The 16927-nt window shown below is 49.1% G+C and overlaps 1 protein-coding gene across 1 annotated transcript; it reads left to right on the forward strand.

Moving 5' to 3' along the window:
• The first annotated feature begins 1425 nt into the window (after nt 1-1425).
• ENDOD1 (endonuclease domain containing 1) lies at nt 1426-11786 on the forward strand. Its single transcript, XM_059838580.1, has 2 exons — nt 1426-2060; nt 7735-11786. Exons 1-2 carry the CDS (start codon nt 1767-1769, stop codon nt 8866-8868), a joined length of 1428 nt encoding a protein of 475 aa, XP_059694563.1. The 5' UTR covers nt 1426-1766; the 3' UTR covers nt 8869-11786.
• Nucleotides 11787-16927: the final 5141 nt, after the last annotated feature.

Genomic DNA, 16927 nt, shown 5'->3' on the forward strand with positions numbered 1-16927 from the left:
ATCCTGAGGTAATGCATGTCAGCCTTGAAGTGGAGTGTTCAAATTCATTGTCTGACCTAGTTTTGTCTGGTAGTAGGGCTTACCAGGCTTATGAAAATATTTTCTTCTGCTGCCCAGGTAATTGCAAGTCTGGGATCAGAAAAGCACCTAACACAAAGGTTCAGCTTCAGTTCTTGATTTTCCAGGAGCCTTTTTACATCCAGGAAAATGAAATTTTATGTCTGTTCTTTCCTTTCCATCACCTTTCCTGAACATGACTAACTCTTTCTGGCAGGGCTGGGTGACCAGTCATCTGCCTGGACCAAACCCAAGCCCACTTACTACATTTCCTGTTGTTCCCCAGCCTGTCCAGCCTGCCTCTGTCTCCCCTAGCTGATATCACCACACCAAGAGGCGTTGACGTATTTCCTTGACTTGATACTTCCAGAAGTCATCCCTGAGTAGGGGAATGATAGTCATACAGTGTGGTCTATTTTTAGCCTTTCACAGGCTCCTTCTCTGCCCTTGGGCAGGCTCACCACCTTTAACCACTCACCGTTCCACTTCATCGTTTTCAGTATGGACATCATCCTACCTTGTCTGCAAAGTACTTGTGGGATGGTAGCACTTGGGAGGTTTTTTTGTGTGGAAATTGTATTATAAAAGGGACTTGTGCCCTAATGGCATCTGGGATTTTAAAAAAATTGTTGGCAACACAGCTGATGACATCTCACTTCTTGGGTGGGAAAATGCTACCTTTTCTTGACTCCAAAGTACTGCTCTGTAATCTTCTTTTCATCTCCACTATTTTGAAAACATTAATTTTCCCACTCACTGAAGGAATACTGCTTTTACCCAGCAGTAGCCAAGGTATCATAGGCAGATGTTTATTGGGTGGATGGTTACTCTGCTGAACATAAACTCAGAGGAGCAGCTTCATTTCCTTTTGTTGCCAGTTCCATAGGTTTGGCCAAAATGTTCTGTGGTGGATGCTGATTAAGGGTATGTGATCCGAGGGTCCTCAGCCCTCTCCCTGTTGTTAATCTCTTCTGAGAGAGGGTCTTCAAGATGAGGTGATGCTGGAGGGTTTTTAATTCCCGATACAGTGCCAGGAGAGATGGGAGCTGAATGCCTTTCCCAAGCATCTAAGCAGCACTGCTAGCAGCAATAGTGAAGACAGACACCCCGAAAAGGGACAAAGGGGGCTCCCAGCAGCTCTAATGTTGCCACCTCTCTTCTTTCTCTCCCTCTCTTTTGGCCAGGCTCACAGCTGGAGAGGACGGCTAATACCTTCTTTGGGGTGGTGGAATCTGACTTTGCAGCATCCCCTCTGACAGCCTCAGGAACATTTCTGGCTGTGTCAGCCAAAATTCCTGCCGGGGACTGCTGCAATGCAGCACACCACACCCCCGCCGGCGCTGAGCCCCAGCCTGGACAGCCGGTGCCGCTCAGCTCCAGCCCTGCCTCTGCCATAGGCGTCCCTCCTCCTCCTGTTCCCCAGGAGCCCCGATGATTTCAGGTTGCTCGGCATCCCCTCCCGCGGGCAGTTGGCGTTCGCAGCGTGTGTCAGAGCCCTCTCGCGCACGTTCCGTGTCCCAACGTGCTGCCTGCAGAACGCGCCGGCTCCCCGCAGGGATCGGCTGTGGTTTCGGATTTCATTTCCCTCGCACGCTGCACCCGAATTCCAGACGCTCTCTGGCTTCGCTGCTGCATGGACTCTGAGCGCAGGTCCCTTGCCGTACCCAGCGGAGGCAGACCGGGCTTCCCTCGGCTCCAGGGAGTGGACCATGAAGACGTCAATTGTATTCTTGCTTTGCATCTCAGTTTTCCCAGGCTTTTCCAAGGGCAGAGTTGTTAGAGAGGATGAAACTGGTTTTGCCGAGTGTAACGTGTTCTTCTCTGGACAAGTCCCGCCCGAAGGATTTACGGAGCCGTTCCATGTGAAAATCTGTCAGCAGTACAACAAAGAGCCACGCTTTGCAACCCTCTACAGTACTAAGGACAAAATCCCTCTTTATTCGGCTTTTAAGTTTACAAAGCCAGCTCAAAGTGAGGAGGAGAACTGGCTGGTTGAACCGCAGGTAAGGCAGCTTTTCCTTTGCTGAAAAGCAACTCTTCCTGGAGAACATTTCCTCTGGGGTGAAGCTGGGGCTAGAATTTGGCGGAGGAGGCAGGAACTCTGCTTGTCGAACTTCTGTTGGTATGAATTTAGCGTGAGCAGAACTTATTTTTGTGCTTGGAACTCAGCAAACAAATAGTTTCTTGTCCCAGGAAGCTTGTAAGGCAAACTGAGAGGCTGCTGCATGAGAGTGCAGCGCCAGGGGAGAGGAAAGCCCTCTCTGACACCAGTGATGTGTTTGTCCTGCCCAGCCAGCTCTTGTGGGCAGGCAGCGCTGCTGGTGGGTTAAACATGACAGTGTCAAGTTCAAGTTTGTTCTGCTGCCAGTATGATCACAGTGTTGATAGGGGTTCTTTAGCTTCACTGAGCAGAGATAAAGCATCCATTTGTGGTTCACCAGGTTGATGCTGCAGCTTTTCAGTGTGTCCCAGTGTTGCAGACTGAGGTAGGAAAATGAGTTGCTGTGTTGTGGGGTGTGGAGGTTTCAGTCAAGTCAGAAATATGCAGTATAAAAGGAATTTTGCCAGAGCCACAATGGTTTTTGTCTTCCCTGGCACTAGGCATGTTTAAGCATGGCCTTCAGGCTGTTGCATTTAATGGAAATCCTTTAAAAACTGGTGGTGCTGTCAGAAAACTTTAACTCTTCTTTCTGGCACCCCCCCCCCCCCCCCCAATGTTTTAGATTTTTCAGCAGTGATAATGATGAATATTGTAGCAACATCAGGCTACCCCATCTGTTGAGCTCGGGAGAGATTATCAGTGTGCAAGGGTGCTTTGTTAGGACAGGAATGGCTGCAGTGTCAGAGCAATGTGTTGGGAGACTGGATGTTGCCACAATCCAGTGGCAGCTCACCCCTCTGCCAGGAGAATGCTGTGCTTATTTCTCTCATGTGTGGTGATGAAATACTAAGGCCACAAGGCCACAGGCATTGAAGACAGGAGATATTAAGTGATTATCTTAGCCTGGATTGTCTTCTAGCTCTCTGTGCTGGGTTTTGAGTTGCAGGTGTTTCTAAGGGCCTGAGCTCCTTCCACTTCACAGGCAAGCTGTGGGAGCTTGCCCTTTAAAACAGAGGAAACTTTTTGCAGAATCTGTCATTACTGAGTTGTGGAAGGGTGGTAAATTTTTAAAGTGCAAAGGGGACCTAGGCTGTCAGAATCTTTGGTCACTGCCATGGAGGCAGCAAGGTAAAGAGGCAGAGATGAGATCCTTTCCTGTTTGCCTTGGCCAGTGATCCCCTTCATCACCTCTAGTCCCCATATCTCCTCCTGCTTCTTGTGGTCCAGCTCTCCCAACCTACCTCGGTAGGCTCAGGAGCTGTTCCTGCCATGGAGCAGGGGCCAGGTCCCCCCCCCTGCCCTGCCCAGTAACTTCAGTTCCCCTGGACCTCCCTTGGGCTGGCTTCTCTGCCCTTCCTGCTCCATGCCTTTTGATCCCTCATCTTGTCTTGGTCGCTGCCAGCACTCCTGAGTGCCAAACCTTGTGTGTCCTGCCACCAAAACCTTCTGTGGCCTCAGAAATAATAGGGCAGGTGCTGCCTTTATTTGATCTGGCTTCTCCAGAGCAGCCTCACAGTTTGACAGTAGTTCTTAGTTGACACTAATGGGTCTCCTTCATCCAGAAGTGAAATGCAGATGTCTCAGAGGCAGGACTTAGCTACTCTGCAGTTTCCTGGAGGAGGCTCTGACTGAGACAGAGAAGTACTAGGACAAAAAAAAAAAAAAAAATCTGCAGAATATGTAGTGGGAAGAAATCAAGAATATGAAAAATTCCTATAACTCAAGAAATAAGTGCATACAGCCCTCTCAGACACTGCCACTTGGAGGAGAGAGTGGGGAAGAGCTTTCACATCCATTATGTGTGCTCTACCAAGGCTAGGTCAGATGGCTGCTGGAGGGAGCCCTTAGCAGCACCTGCTCTGCAGCATAGCCCAGTGAGCTCGTATCACCGATTCTCTGGGCAATTTCCTTTCCAAGACAGGCATAGCTGGGTAGGAGCAGGCTCAGCTGCACAGTGACATGTGCTTGCTCATGGAGATGCAGACACACAGCAAACGGAAAGGGATCACTACAAAAACACTCTCAGCACTCCTTTGAGGGCCTCAAAGTTGTCATATGCTTTTTTTATGGGATAATGATGTAAGTGGTGAGGGCACCATCTCACTCCCTCCTCAGGAATGTCTTCCAGAGAAACAAATGCCAAATGTAGCACTGAGGCAGTAATTGGATGAGAAGTGTGAGGAATGTCAGTGCCACCCACTGCAGATTGGCAGCTGGAAACAATGAATTAATTCAGCAATTAGTGAAAAATTAGAGAGCAGGAAGGGTAGGCTGATGAGCAGGGTACTGATGGGACTCCCCCAGGCACAGGTCTGAAAACCTGCTCTGCCACAGATTTCCTAGGGGCTGTGAGCAGGGCACTCAGGTGTCTTTTACCTCATTCCATTTTGGTTGTCTGAAAATCTCTGATTCTTTCTGTAGCTTAGAGAGAGATGGAAAACTCCAGAGTTGCTTTTTCCATTCTAATTTATGAGGGGCTGGGTGAGTTACCTTGTGTTTTCATTTGGTTAATGGCTACTGCCAGCAGACAACCGAGGGGGGATTCTTGCCCAGCTATAGTGCAGCTACCTCTGAGCTGCTCCTGCAATCTCTCTTGGCAGAAAGTCAAGAGAGCAGGCACTTCTGGAGCCACTGGTGAATGTCCTACTGCAGAAACTTCAGCGTAAGATGCAGTGGGCCTCTTCCCTGAGTTATGAATCCCAACTAAGGTTGGCTCAAACCTTTCCACTTCAGTCAATGGTATAAGGGTGCCTGAGGAAGCAGTGGTGGGAGAAGGAAGCTGAAGTTCAAGGATCCTATATACCAAAATGGGGAAGGTGGGGGGTGGCAGTGTCCTGCCTTGTTAAATGACCAAACTCAATGGAAGCTGCCTGCCCTAATAACTGTGTGTGGCCATACTTCTAATCCCCCTCTGCCTCCGTCCCTTCTGTCTAACTGCACCCTCCCCTAAATGACACACATCAATATTGTTATGTCCTAACATCCATACAGGCTGCAGGCACATAAGTTATTTTTAAACCTCCATTCTATGATAGGGAGTTTACCTGTCTGCTTGGATTTTGCCCTGAGCTGTTCCAGGTTATTTGGACAGGTGGCTTCATGGCTGACTCCATAAACACAGGTATGTTTTGGGGTGACACAAGCCAGAAGCTTTTTGAAGGAGGGAGGAAAGGTATCTTGCAATGCAGATTAGATGCAGTGCTGAGATAGCCTGCCTTTGGGATTGAGTTGGAGGAGGCATGAAAACCTCAGGTACACATTAGTTATTACAAACCATAATAGGAGTTATTATAAGCATAATTAGGTGATGTCAGAACCTGACACATGCAGCACACAGTTGCATGTTTATCATATTCTTTTTTAATTGCACCCAAACAATTTGATGCTAAGTGCAAAGGCCTGCAGATGGACAGGTAACCAGGGACATATTTTCTTGATAGGATCCTCAAGGTTTGCAGCAGCTCATAGGGAGAGAGAAACTAAGTTTGTTCTGCTTTGTGTAGGTTGGCAATTTCTGCCAGGAGGCAGAGATAATCCATCTTAGGTCTGTGTGTCCTGGCAGCACTCACCATGGGAGTGGGATGGGATAAGTGTCTCTGAGAGGGTGTGAAACTCCAAAGGGTCATAGCACTGAGGGCAGTTCCTGGGCACAGCCTCACATCTATGCTCAATCCTCCTCACCTCTTCCATGCTATTAAACAATCCCTTGTCCCATGGCACACCATCATCTCATCAGAAGGGGAGAATGGCAAGGGAAGGGGGGGCAGAAAGAGACAATGATGTGTAATGCAAAATGTCTGGCCTCAACAGCCAGCTGCAGGCTGTTGTTTGGGGTCACTGAGCAAGAGGAGCAGAATAAGGCAGTAAAAGTACAGAATAAGTCTTTTTAAGTGATGCATTTAGAAAAAGCTGTGACTTGTGCATCAGCACATGGGACTCACTATGATCCTTCCAGTCCTGAAGCAATAAGCACCAGATACTTAAAAAAAAAAAAAAAAGAGCAAGAAACCTCCTTAGCAGGAGGTGGAGTAATGCAGCCCTCTGCAATGGCCAGGCTTGGCACTGTGACCAAGCTTGGTGCAGAGGGAGCCTGGTGCCTTGACTGCAGGGGTTTGGCTGATGCAAGAGGCCAGCCAGAGCTCAGCTGCCAGGTGAGGGTGATGGACAGTTGCTGACCCGGGCCCTATCACCCTGACAGGCTTGTGCAGAGCTGTGAGGAGATGATGTGCCACTAAGAGGATGCAAACTCTGTGTAAGGTTGCAAGGGCATAGCTGGGTATCTGTTCAAGTGCACTGCAGGGTGGTCAAGAGACAAGGATGGATGACCTGGCAATGATTCAAGGTAGACTATGAGCTGTCTGTCACAGATGTCTCCAAAGTGCATATTATATAGTGCAGTAAACAATTTATGGGCCAGGGGCAAAGGCAGAAGGTTTAATTGGGCCAGCACAATGTGGAGACCTGAGGGCCACACCCTCTGAAACAGCGACTACAGAAGGCAGTGACTGCCAGAGATCATCTGCCACCCCTGAACTTCCAGCAACATGTTCACCCTCTTATTTGAGGAACAAAATGACAATTTGGCACAGCCCTCTGGAACGGCTGCAGGCAGTGTCAATAGGAATGACTATGGATCAGACAGAGCTGTGGTCACCTGAGAGAGACCTGAACACACCCTGACATTTAGTGCTGCTCCTCCCACTGCTCTTTACCTCCCCCGCCCGCCCCCTTCCCTCGCGTGGCTCCAGGACAAATTCCCGCTGCAGTAATTGCTGCAGTAATTGCTACCTCTGGCTCCACTGCATGGGAGATGCAGACACAAGCAGGGAGCACAGATTCCATCGAGGACCTTTGGTGATGACACCCTCGCCCACGTTATGCCAGGTGGTCATTAAGGATGAGGTTCAGACTGTTAATGACATGAGGATCAGGGTACTGATGACCAGCCCTGCAACAGCCCCAGGAGCTCACTGCTGTGTCTCCTGTTCGAGGTGGGGGAGTTCAGGTCATCTGACATGATGTCTGGCTTCATTCTTGCTTCTCATACAATTACCAGTGAGAGGTAAATGCCTTCTCTAGACATCTTATACACTGTGGCCTTTTGTTTGTTTATTTTTTCTTTCCCCATGACTTGGATTTGATAGTTCAGAGGAGCTTAAGTTAAACCATGGTTAAGTTCTTAAATGAACTGCAGGTACCACCACAGTAGGAGGTGAAAACATGACCTTAAATCTACCCATCTATTGGTCTTAAAAATCTCTTCTAGGACAAATTACAAGTCAGAGGCTTGGTATATGATGACTGGTGAGACTTTGAAGTCAGTGCTGTGCTGTGTACCAGACTGGAGAGCTGCAAATATCCTTTGGAGCCTAACCCAATGTGCTTGGCAGAGAAGCTAAGTAGAGAATACACTCCTCTGAAGCACTTCAAGGAAAGTAATGAGAAGATGCAGGATATAATCCAAGGCATGGCATGTACTGATAGTGCTAGTGAAAAGTATTTGTCAAGGCTCATTTTACACATTGTTTTCTAGGAAGGTGAATTGCATGCAGTAATGCTTCTCTCTACTCTTTCAGATAGATGATCCAGAAAATGACTTGCATGAAATGGTGCACGAAGCCGATATTGGTGGCACTGTGGCCAACCTTGGTGCAAATCAAGCCCTGACCTCAGACTACGTGGGCTCTGGCTACGAGAGAGGCCTTCTCAATCCCAGTTTGCTTAATGAGGAGGATTTCCAGGTGGCCACTTACACACTCACGAATGCTGTCCCTCTGAGCCCAGCTCTGAGCAAAAGCTGGCACAGAGACATTGGGAAGGTAGTGGAGCAAGCTCTGATCCCTCACTGTTCCAAGATGGATCATCTATATCTCCTTGCAGGTGCAGTTCCTTCCAGTGTCCAAGTTAAAGGCAAGGTGTCAGTGCCAGAGAGCCTCTGGCTGGCAGCCTGCTGTGATGCTCCAGAGGGATGGTCCCTGGGACTAGTGAAAAAAACCAATGATGAAAGCAGCTTGGCAGACCTCTCAGTGAGAGAGCTGGAGAAGCAGCTTCTACCAGGAGTTCACTTGTTCAAGGGAAACTGTGGGAAAGAAAAACAAAGCCAGAAGAAAAGAGAAGCAGTATTGCAAGCTGTCAGTCAGATCCGCTCTGGAGAGCAAGTAGGAACAAATAACAATGAGGAGACCAAAGAGAGTGGCTGGGTGAGAAGAGTGGCTGGCTTCATTGCTACCCCTTTCATCAAACTTCTGGAACTCCTCATCTACATCTTTGTGGAACTGGTGAAATTTGTGTTTCATTTTCTGTGGCTTGTTGTAAAGAGAGTTGTTGGCACAATTCTGGGTGGAGTCTGCAGCCTGTGGAATGGGTTGGTCTCCTACCTTAAAGCCATCAGTATGGTGCTCATCAGCATCCCCTATGATGTTGGGAGGGTCATCGTCAACATCTTCCTGGGCTTCCTGCAAATTGTTCAAGATGTGATGTCCCTCACCTACAGGATCCTGAGCATCCCCATGGGATTTGTCCTTCACCTAGCTGCTTTCCCTTACCGCTCCATCTGTGCCATTCCCTCTGTCCTTAAAGACATGGCCACTGGGATCATGGGCACCTTCTCGCTGGTCATCGACGCCACGGCCGCGGTTCTGCATGGCTTCTATTACCTGGCTTGGCACATCCTCAAACGGTTTGTGCCTAAAGGCTCTTCTGGGGACTGAGAGGAACAGAAACCAAGGCTGCAAATACATGGAATAAAGGAGGACTGGGGCAATGCTTTAAGATACATGGCCAAATGCTGTCAATTTCCTTCTGGTATTTATTGTAGTGACATTAATAATAATGAACTGACTGGGGAATAACAAGGAGGGCCAAGGCAATGTCGCTCGGGGCCACCACCACTGTAACTAGAGTTCTGTCTGTTGTAAAGTGCTCGGGTTTTATCGGTGTGGGCCGCAAAGTTTCTGTGATTTGCAGGTGTCAAGATGCTTCCTCCGGGAAATGCACACTCGATGTGGTATGAGGTAATTTCTTTCTGGCTATGACAACACTGAGACTTATGCGGTGGCAGTGAGTGCTGCAGAAGCCCAGCCCTTCCAAGGAGCAGGTGGTGGTGGTTAGGGGAGGACATGAGTTACAGAGAGTTACTGGGACTTGATGAAAGGAGTGGGAGGCAATAGTGCAAGGACTTGGGGATGGGAAACAACAGGGAGCAGAGTGGAATGGGGGCAAGGTCCTGCATTGCTTATTTCTCTGGTGTCCCACTGGTGAAGGGGATGCAGCTGGGTATATCGCATAGTCTTCAGGCCTTTCCAGGCATCTGAAATTGCATGGATCTTGCTGCAAGGAAAGACCCACTGCCCATTTTTTTTTGCATGGTGGGAAAGCATTTTTCCTCAGCCATACCAAGGTCATCTTCCCCCAACCCTTCCTTGCTGTCTGGTGATCACTGAAGGTCTGAGCCCTGAATCTTCAAGATGTGGTGTTCTTTGAAGGTCTAAACCCACTAATACCTTAGCCCTGAAGCCCTTGTGTCTACTCCGATGCCCAGCACATCTGGGAGCCACACTTTTGGATTCAAATCTGTTGCAAACTGCCTTGTCTCCCTTGAGAGCTGGCTGCTCCTGAAGCACACAGGGGACTATGGACTATCAGGTGGGAGGAGAGACAGACTGCAGCGCTTGTTTTGCTGGGTGAAGATCCACACACAAAGAGACACCTTAATGTCAGAGGCAGAACCAACTCCTCTTCTGCAGTGCACATCCTCTCTGCTCACTCTTCACACTTTCTTCCCTCTGCCAGCATGAGTCACATCCCTCAACATTTGTGAAATTGGGGCTGGGTCACATGTCAGGGCTTTGCAGGGGACCAGCAAGTGTTTGCAGACAGATGAGGGGCACAGAGACATCTGCCACTGCTGGAGAAGGGCACAGGAGTGCTGCCCTTCCCTGGGGCTTGGCTCAGCAAGGGGCTTTGGATCTCTTGGTGCAGTTGCCTGCAGGAGGGAAGCTTCCTGTCTCAGCAGCATTTACTAAGGCGGGACTCCACGAGGTGTTTGGAAGTCCTACATGCATGGTTCCTTCCTTTCACACCCTTCTGTGTCTCTCCCTCCAGTGCCAGCTTGGTGTGGACCCCTGATCTACTGTAGCATCCCATAATGAGTCCCAGGAGTGAACAAGCTGGTGCTGCCCTCTCAGTAGTACTAAGTTGGTGGTGGCCTGTCCTACTAATGTGGCAGCTTTGCCTCTCTGCATCGTGCAGCCTGCAGCAAGGCTGAGCTGGCATGGATGGATTCAGAGGGAAAAGGAGATTTGGCTGGTTCATGGTGGGACAGAGTTGCTTCTTTAGCTCAGGGGCTGTGTTCAATGCAACCAGATGTGTGTGCACATCCCAGCACAGCACACCCTGGCCAGGTGGCACCCTGTTCAGCAGTGATGCAAAAGGCAAAGCTGGGGATGCCAACAATGGTGATGAAGTGGGGAAGCAGTGGCATGAGTGGAAAGAAAGGATGACTCCTTGCCTCATCCTTCATGGGCCACCTGTGTTTTATGGAGAAAGAGAGTCTGTCTGCAAGCAGAACTGGCTTTGTTCAAAAGAAAAAGCAGCTTTTGGATGCCAATATTGGTTGTAGTTGGGTAAAGTCAGTGGCATTTTGCTATAGGAATGTTGAGTGCAAGGTCACTGCTCCTAACAGGCAGAGAACAGCCAGTGGATGCTCTCCAAACTGAACTTTGCATGTCTGGCCACTCAAACATGCCTGGTCTGCTGTCAAGACAGATGTGGAGCTGATTTCCCACTCCTTCATGAGACCTGTCTTAATCCTGGTACTCCTCAAGGGCTACATGGCAGCTGTCAAGGCAGGAAAGAAGCCAGCTCAAGCCCCAGGGGATGCTAGGGTGGGGTGACAGGGGCCCCAGCAGCCTCTGAAGGCATGTGTGGTGGCAGCAGCTCTCAGCTGCAGCCCAAGCACTGGGGAGAAGGTGTAGCTGCCCCCCACAGCTGTCTTGCACCTTCTGTGTGACCTTATCTCTGGCACATTTTAGCTGCATGGCACTGCACAGCAGCCAGCCATGCACTTCCTGGGGCTCTGCACCCAGAGCAGCTTCCTTACACCTGAACCCAGCAGCCCCTGCATCCCAGGTCCACCAGCATCTCCAGTGCAGCTCTGCAGTCACAGTGACATGGGAGCTCGTGTGCTGATAAGCAGCAGAGCTGAGGCACCTCAGGTGGTCTGCACAGTCAGTTTGCCACCACCATTGCTACCCACCTAGCTCAGGCCAGCATGTCTCTGCTGCAGCCCTGACTTCTGACAGCAAGTGGACAGTCCTTGAAATACTAGGTGCTGCAGCTCTGTAGGATTTGGGCAGAGGTGCAACAGTATTATTAAAATTGTCTTAACATGCTCAGATTTCAAATGCTAAGAACAGTAACTGGCATGGGGCATTTCTCTTCTGTGCTACGTGTCTGAGCAGGCAGTGGGAAATCTGCCTTGAACATCGAGCAATTATCACAGAACAAGCAACATCCTGCAAAAAACACTGTTTGAGATTCTTCTTATCTAGGCATGATTTATGGCTCCTGAGCTTTACTCTATCCTTGGAAACATATGGCTTCAACAAAATAAAATGACTTTTCCTAAGAGGGGCTGGTATCATTTTCTGCCACAGTTGCAAATGAGATAACAACCTAGGGTGTCCTGACTAATCAAGAAAACAGCAGCAGCACAGTTTTTCTTGTAACAGCTTGACATCTGATATTAATGGCTCTTTTGTGCTTTTTAAACACCTTTCCTCTCTCAAAGCACTCTAAGACTCAATTAATTAAGCTGCAGAATAAGTAGGTAAAATCTGAGGTGTTGCAGGCAGTGAGGATGACCGTGTGTGTGCCAGGAGAGGGGACTGTTTTATTCTTGTGAGATGCACTTAGAGTGCAGCATGATAGCCAGTTTTCATACAGAAATCACAGCACAGCAGCACAGCTCTTCACAGCTCACAGAGAGAAACTCCCTCTTGGGCAGTGCTGGTCTCTGGACTGGCTTGGTCACAACTTCCTTACCTTCCCTAACAGGGGTAATTATATTCCACTGATGGTGTGGAGGTCCTGTGATGACTAAACCAGATGCTGGTACCTCTGTTTTGTGGGTACCTCTCTTTGGGCAGATGAACCCCTGCAGCAGAGTCTGCATCTGTCTCAGGCCTGCAGGAACTGGGGAGGCACTGGTACAGGTTGCCTGGAGAAGCTGTGGATGCCCCATCACTGGAAATGGTCAAGGTCAAGTTGGCAGGTTGGATGGGGCTTTGATCAAGGTGGTCTATTGGAAGGTGTCCCTGCCTTAACCAGATCGCCCCGAGCTTTGGCACAGGGGTCTCTGCACCTCGAGGTGTCCCTCGTCTCTGCTGCATCCACCTTGGGGCTGGGCACCCATAATGGCAGAGGGACTCAGTAGCCCCTCAGGCCCTCTGGGTCACACCTCTGCTACCACTGCACGTTTTGAAGCTGCTCACCTTGCATGGAGCTCCATCAGCAGCTCTGTCCCTCCCTCTGGTCAGGGAGCTGCTCCTGTTCAGCAGGGAATTGAGCCGTGCTTTCTCACAGGTTATCTCTCCAGCATAGCCAGTGCCAGAAAATGGAAAACGTATTGGATAATAAATACCAGTGTAACTCGTTTGGCCAGGAGGGATTGTCTGGGAGCAAGGAGTGTGAGGTGTGTCTAGGGTGTGTGTGTTTTAGTGAGGTTGCAATAGTGGGTTTGGCATGGGATGATTTCTCCTTGCTGCACAGACTCCTGGGCTCTTGGACTCACTTTGGTGCATCTCACACCAGGTAACATCTGCTATTGATTTCCACACAACTGGTGTTTCCAGCCAGGCAGAAATGCCTAAAGACTTTTCAGTGGTGTTAGTGTTACAGCTGGTTGGAAAATCTCCAAGGAATTATATTCTGTCAGAATGAGGTGATTTATCATACAGGGTTCTTTTCATGGCAATTTACCATTTTTAGTGGAAAATAGTTTTCAAGTCCAGGTTGGAACAAGGACAGGAAACATCCAAGAGCAGCCCATGGTCTGGATTAGTGGTTTGGATGTTGACATTCAGCACCCACTCCTGCCTAACAGCAGGTTTGGCATGTGAACGTGGCTCTTTCTGTCTCAGAGGCATATCCTTCAGCCATGGCCCATCTTGGCACATGTGTGATTTTCTTCACTCTTTGTAAGAGTGAAAAACCCTGTCTCCTTTCCAAAAATACTGAAATTGTGACAATATTCCTGGGAGGTAGAAGCCATTTTCTACTAAGCCAACAGCAGAGTTGCCTCCAAAACTGAAGCAGAGGCTTCAAATTCTTCTGCAGTATCATCTTTATTAATAAGCTTATGTTTTAATCTAATTTAACATGGTGAAGAATGGACATCTGGAGCAGATGTCACTGTGTGACTTTTCCAAATCCCCAGTACCCGCTGGCAGGAGATGGTTATGGACCAATGCCAGGAGCTGCAGCAGGTGGGCAGGACCATGCTGCCTCTGGTGGGCAGAGGAGGATATATGGGAGAAGAACATCAGACTAAATAAAAGGAAGAAATTTCCTTTTAAATGAAGGTAAATTACCATGAAGGTAAAAAACCCTGGTACAGGTTGTCCAGAGATGTAGTCATTGCTCCAGGAAACATTCAAGATCAGGCTGGATGGGACTCTGAGCAATCTGGTCTTGTTAAAGATGTCCCAGGTTGAGCTGTGTGGCCCTTAAAGTCCCTTCCATCCCAAGCATTCTATGACTCTGTGAAACCACATGGCCAGTAGCTAAGCAGTGAGCAGTAAGGGCTGAGAAATGGTCTCTGCTTGGTGCTGACACTGACCAGCTGCTGATGTGAGTGAAGCAGCTCCAGAGGGATGATACAATAGACTCATGGAGAAATCACTTTCTGGATTGATGCCATCTAAATGTAGCCATTTAAAATTTCTTCTCTGCAGGCACAGGGGTCCCTGTGTTCAGTATAAATATGTCACCTGGCACCTCAGCTGGATGCCTGAAGCTGGGACCAGTGAAGCTTGGCTGGGGCTGGGGGCTGATGGGGCTTGTCCCATCACCCTTGAAGGCCTTTGAGGTGTCCACTGACATGGTTCACCCAGATGATGGTGCAGGTGGGATGGTGTTTCCCACAGCCCCTTGGAAGGGGTTAGTAAATCCTTCCATGCAGGTAGGACTAAAATCAGGGTGTGATGCCTCCTGAGTGCTGCTGGACATGACCTGCAGTGCTTGCAGCCACGTTTGGGTGGTGGTGGAGGTTGTGTGTGGTTCTCTTGAAACAGATGGGATTAACCACAGTGTGCACCTCAACAAGACAGCTCGGCCTGACCTGTGTGGAATGAATCCAGCTCCCAAATAACTTGGCCCAATTTTTTTGAGTTCATGGAAAACATGTGCGTTTGTGGGTTGGATGAGTTCATCCCTCACCCTCAGGCATCTGTAGGAAGTACACCTTTGCACTGGAGGTGACAGTCACCAGTCACTGGAGGTGACAGCCTGCACTTGAAAATACCACTACACCCTGCAACAATGAGGTGAGTGTCTAATGTAGGGCAAGGGGCTGCCTTCCCAAGGATCTGTGAGGGCACAGAGCCCATGGCTGCAGAAGAGGCTTGAATGGTAACAGTGGCTGTCCTGGTGTCAGAGGGGTGCACATCTGAGGCTCATCACCACAGCAGTTGAGGACGACTACTCAGATAGAATCATTAAGGTTGGAAGAGACCTCTAAGATCATCGAGTCCTACCATTGACACAGCACTACCAAATGTGCCACTAAACTGTGTCCCCAGGTGCCACCTCCATGTGTTCCTTGAGCTCTTCCCAGGTGGTGATTCACCAATTCCCTAAGCAGTCTGCTTCAATGCCTGACTATTCTTTTAGTAAACAAATTTTTCTTAATCTCCAAACTAAACTTCTTCTGGTGCAACCTGGGGCCATTTCCTCTTGTCCTGTTACTTGCTACCTGGGAGAAGAGACTGACCTGCTCCTGGCTACAATCAGCTTTCATGTGTGATCAAAGACAAGTGAACAGGCTCTCAGGCTCCAGTGATGAAGGATTATTTTGTCCATTCCCAGATCCTGTAATATTTCAGCTCATGCCTCCATTCCCAGCCCAAGGGAGGCTTGGTGGTACAGGATCTATCTGGGAACTTGGTCCCTGTTCTTTATTTCTCTCAGGAGCTTATTCAGAATCTCATTCTTTCTCCATCCCCCATTTCCAGCTGTGAACAGATGCAGGTGTTCAACACTGAGCACATTCCCACAACATGTCCTGCTGGCACTGCTGGGGCTCCTGTGGGCACAGCGCTGAGGCTTTGGACCTCTGTGGTTGTGGGGATTTTCACTCAGGTCTACTAATTAGAGCTGGTAATGATGCCTCCAATGGAACTGCTCCTGTTCCTGTTTTTCACCAAAACAAAAATTTTGTTGTTTTGTTTTTTCATCTGGGAAAAAAAAAAAAAAAAAAAAAAAAGAAAAGAAAAAGCCTAGGGGCCAGCTTAAATCTAATACCATGTTTTCAGCTGATATTTTCAGCATCACTGTGCTGTACTGAAGATGTGAGCTGCAGTTTCACCTTCTGCGAGCTGAACGCTGCATCCCAAGCGAGCTGGACGCTGACGTGGAGGGTGGAGGCGGATCAGAGTCCCCCAGGAGATGATGCAGGGCAGATGCCACCCTCTGGTGGAGTCTGTGCCTCTCTCCATGCTTTGCCGAGGGAGCCAAGAGAGGGTAGCTAGGTAATTTGGCAAGGCAAATTAAACGCCTGTGTTGAGGCAGCACCACCTCCCCAGCCCAGCCCTTCGGGTGCTTTCAGAGACGCTGGGACAGAAATCAGCCGGGCAGAGGCGGTCTGGGCTAAAGCTGAGCCCTCCTCCACGGGGCTGCACATCGTGGCAGCAAACTGCTGGGGAGCTCCTTCCTGAGCAAGTCAACACTGAATGGGGAAGGTCAGCGCTGCTGAAGCACTTCTGTTTTGACTGTAATCACGTTGTGTTGCATTTGCTGTATCTAGTGATTTGGCTATGTTTTATTGCCTGGATATACAGATACTCTGAACACCAGCCCCAGACAGGAGAAGGAGGGCTTCCCTTCTGCAAAAGCACTTTCCCACCTGTCAGAAAGGTTCCAGTTTTGCTCCAAGGGCCTTAGAAAAGCCTGAGGAAAAAAAAAAAACCACACATGGAAGATGAGGAGAATTTTAATTTAGCAGGAAATACAAATGCAGTAATCATCTTCCTTATATATTGAAAAGCTTACAAAAAAAATCACTGATATTTATATGAGCTCATTGGCATGATGAATGATGTTTTTTAAAATCTATGCAATTCTAGCTTGGGTTTGTAGAGCCTCTGGTCCTCTGTCCAGATGCCTCACCAGATAACTCCATCATGATCCAACTAAAAGTTTTGAGGGGAGTTTCCATGCCCCCATATTGCCTAAAATTTGGTCTAATTAAGCATGTAGTGCTGAAATGAAGTCGTGCAGGTGGCAGCACTTCAGTTAATGCACACTTGGTAGAGCAGATCCCCTGATGGTTCTGTACAGGGTCTGGGGCTGGTCACTGTTTCTCCCCCATGCTATGGCACCAGGAGCTGGGAAGAAGCAAAGGAGACCCCAGCAGAAGTGGAAATGCAGCCCTACAGCTGTGGGCTTGCTTGGGCCATGAGTGGGCAGCCAGTCTCTGCTGGCAGTGGCACAGCACTCTGCCAGCCCCCCATGCCTGCTCGTGGCTCCTTGGCTCCAGCCGGGAGGCTGGGG

The sequence above is a fragment of the Haemorhous mexicanus genome, chromosome 2, assembly GCF_027477595.1.
Source record: "Haemorhous mexicanus isolate bHaeMex1 chromosome 2, bHaeMex1.pri, whole genome shotgun sequence".
In the NCBI taxonomy this organism is placed as follows: Eukaryota; Metazoa; Chordata; class Aves; order Passeriformes; family Fringillidae; genus Haemorhous; species Haemorhous mexicanus.

Coding starts and splice junctions, on each gene's coding strand:
- ENDOD1 (XM_059838580.1), top strand. CDS start 1,767: ATGAAGACGTCAATTGTATTCTTGCTTTGCATCTCAGTTTTCCCAGGC. Junction 2,061..7,734: donor ACTGGCTGGTTGAACCGCAG/GTAAGGCAGCTT, acceptor CTACTCTTTCAG/ATAGATGATCCAGAAAATGA.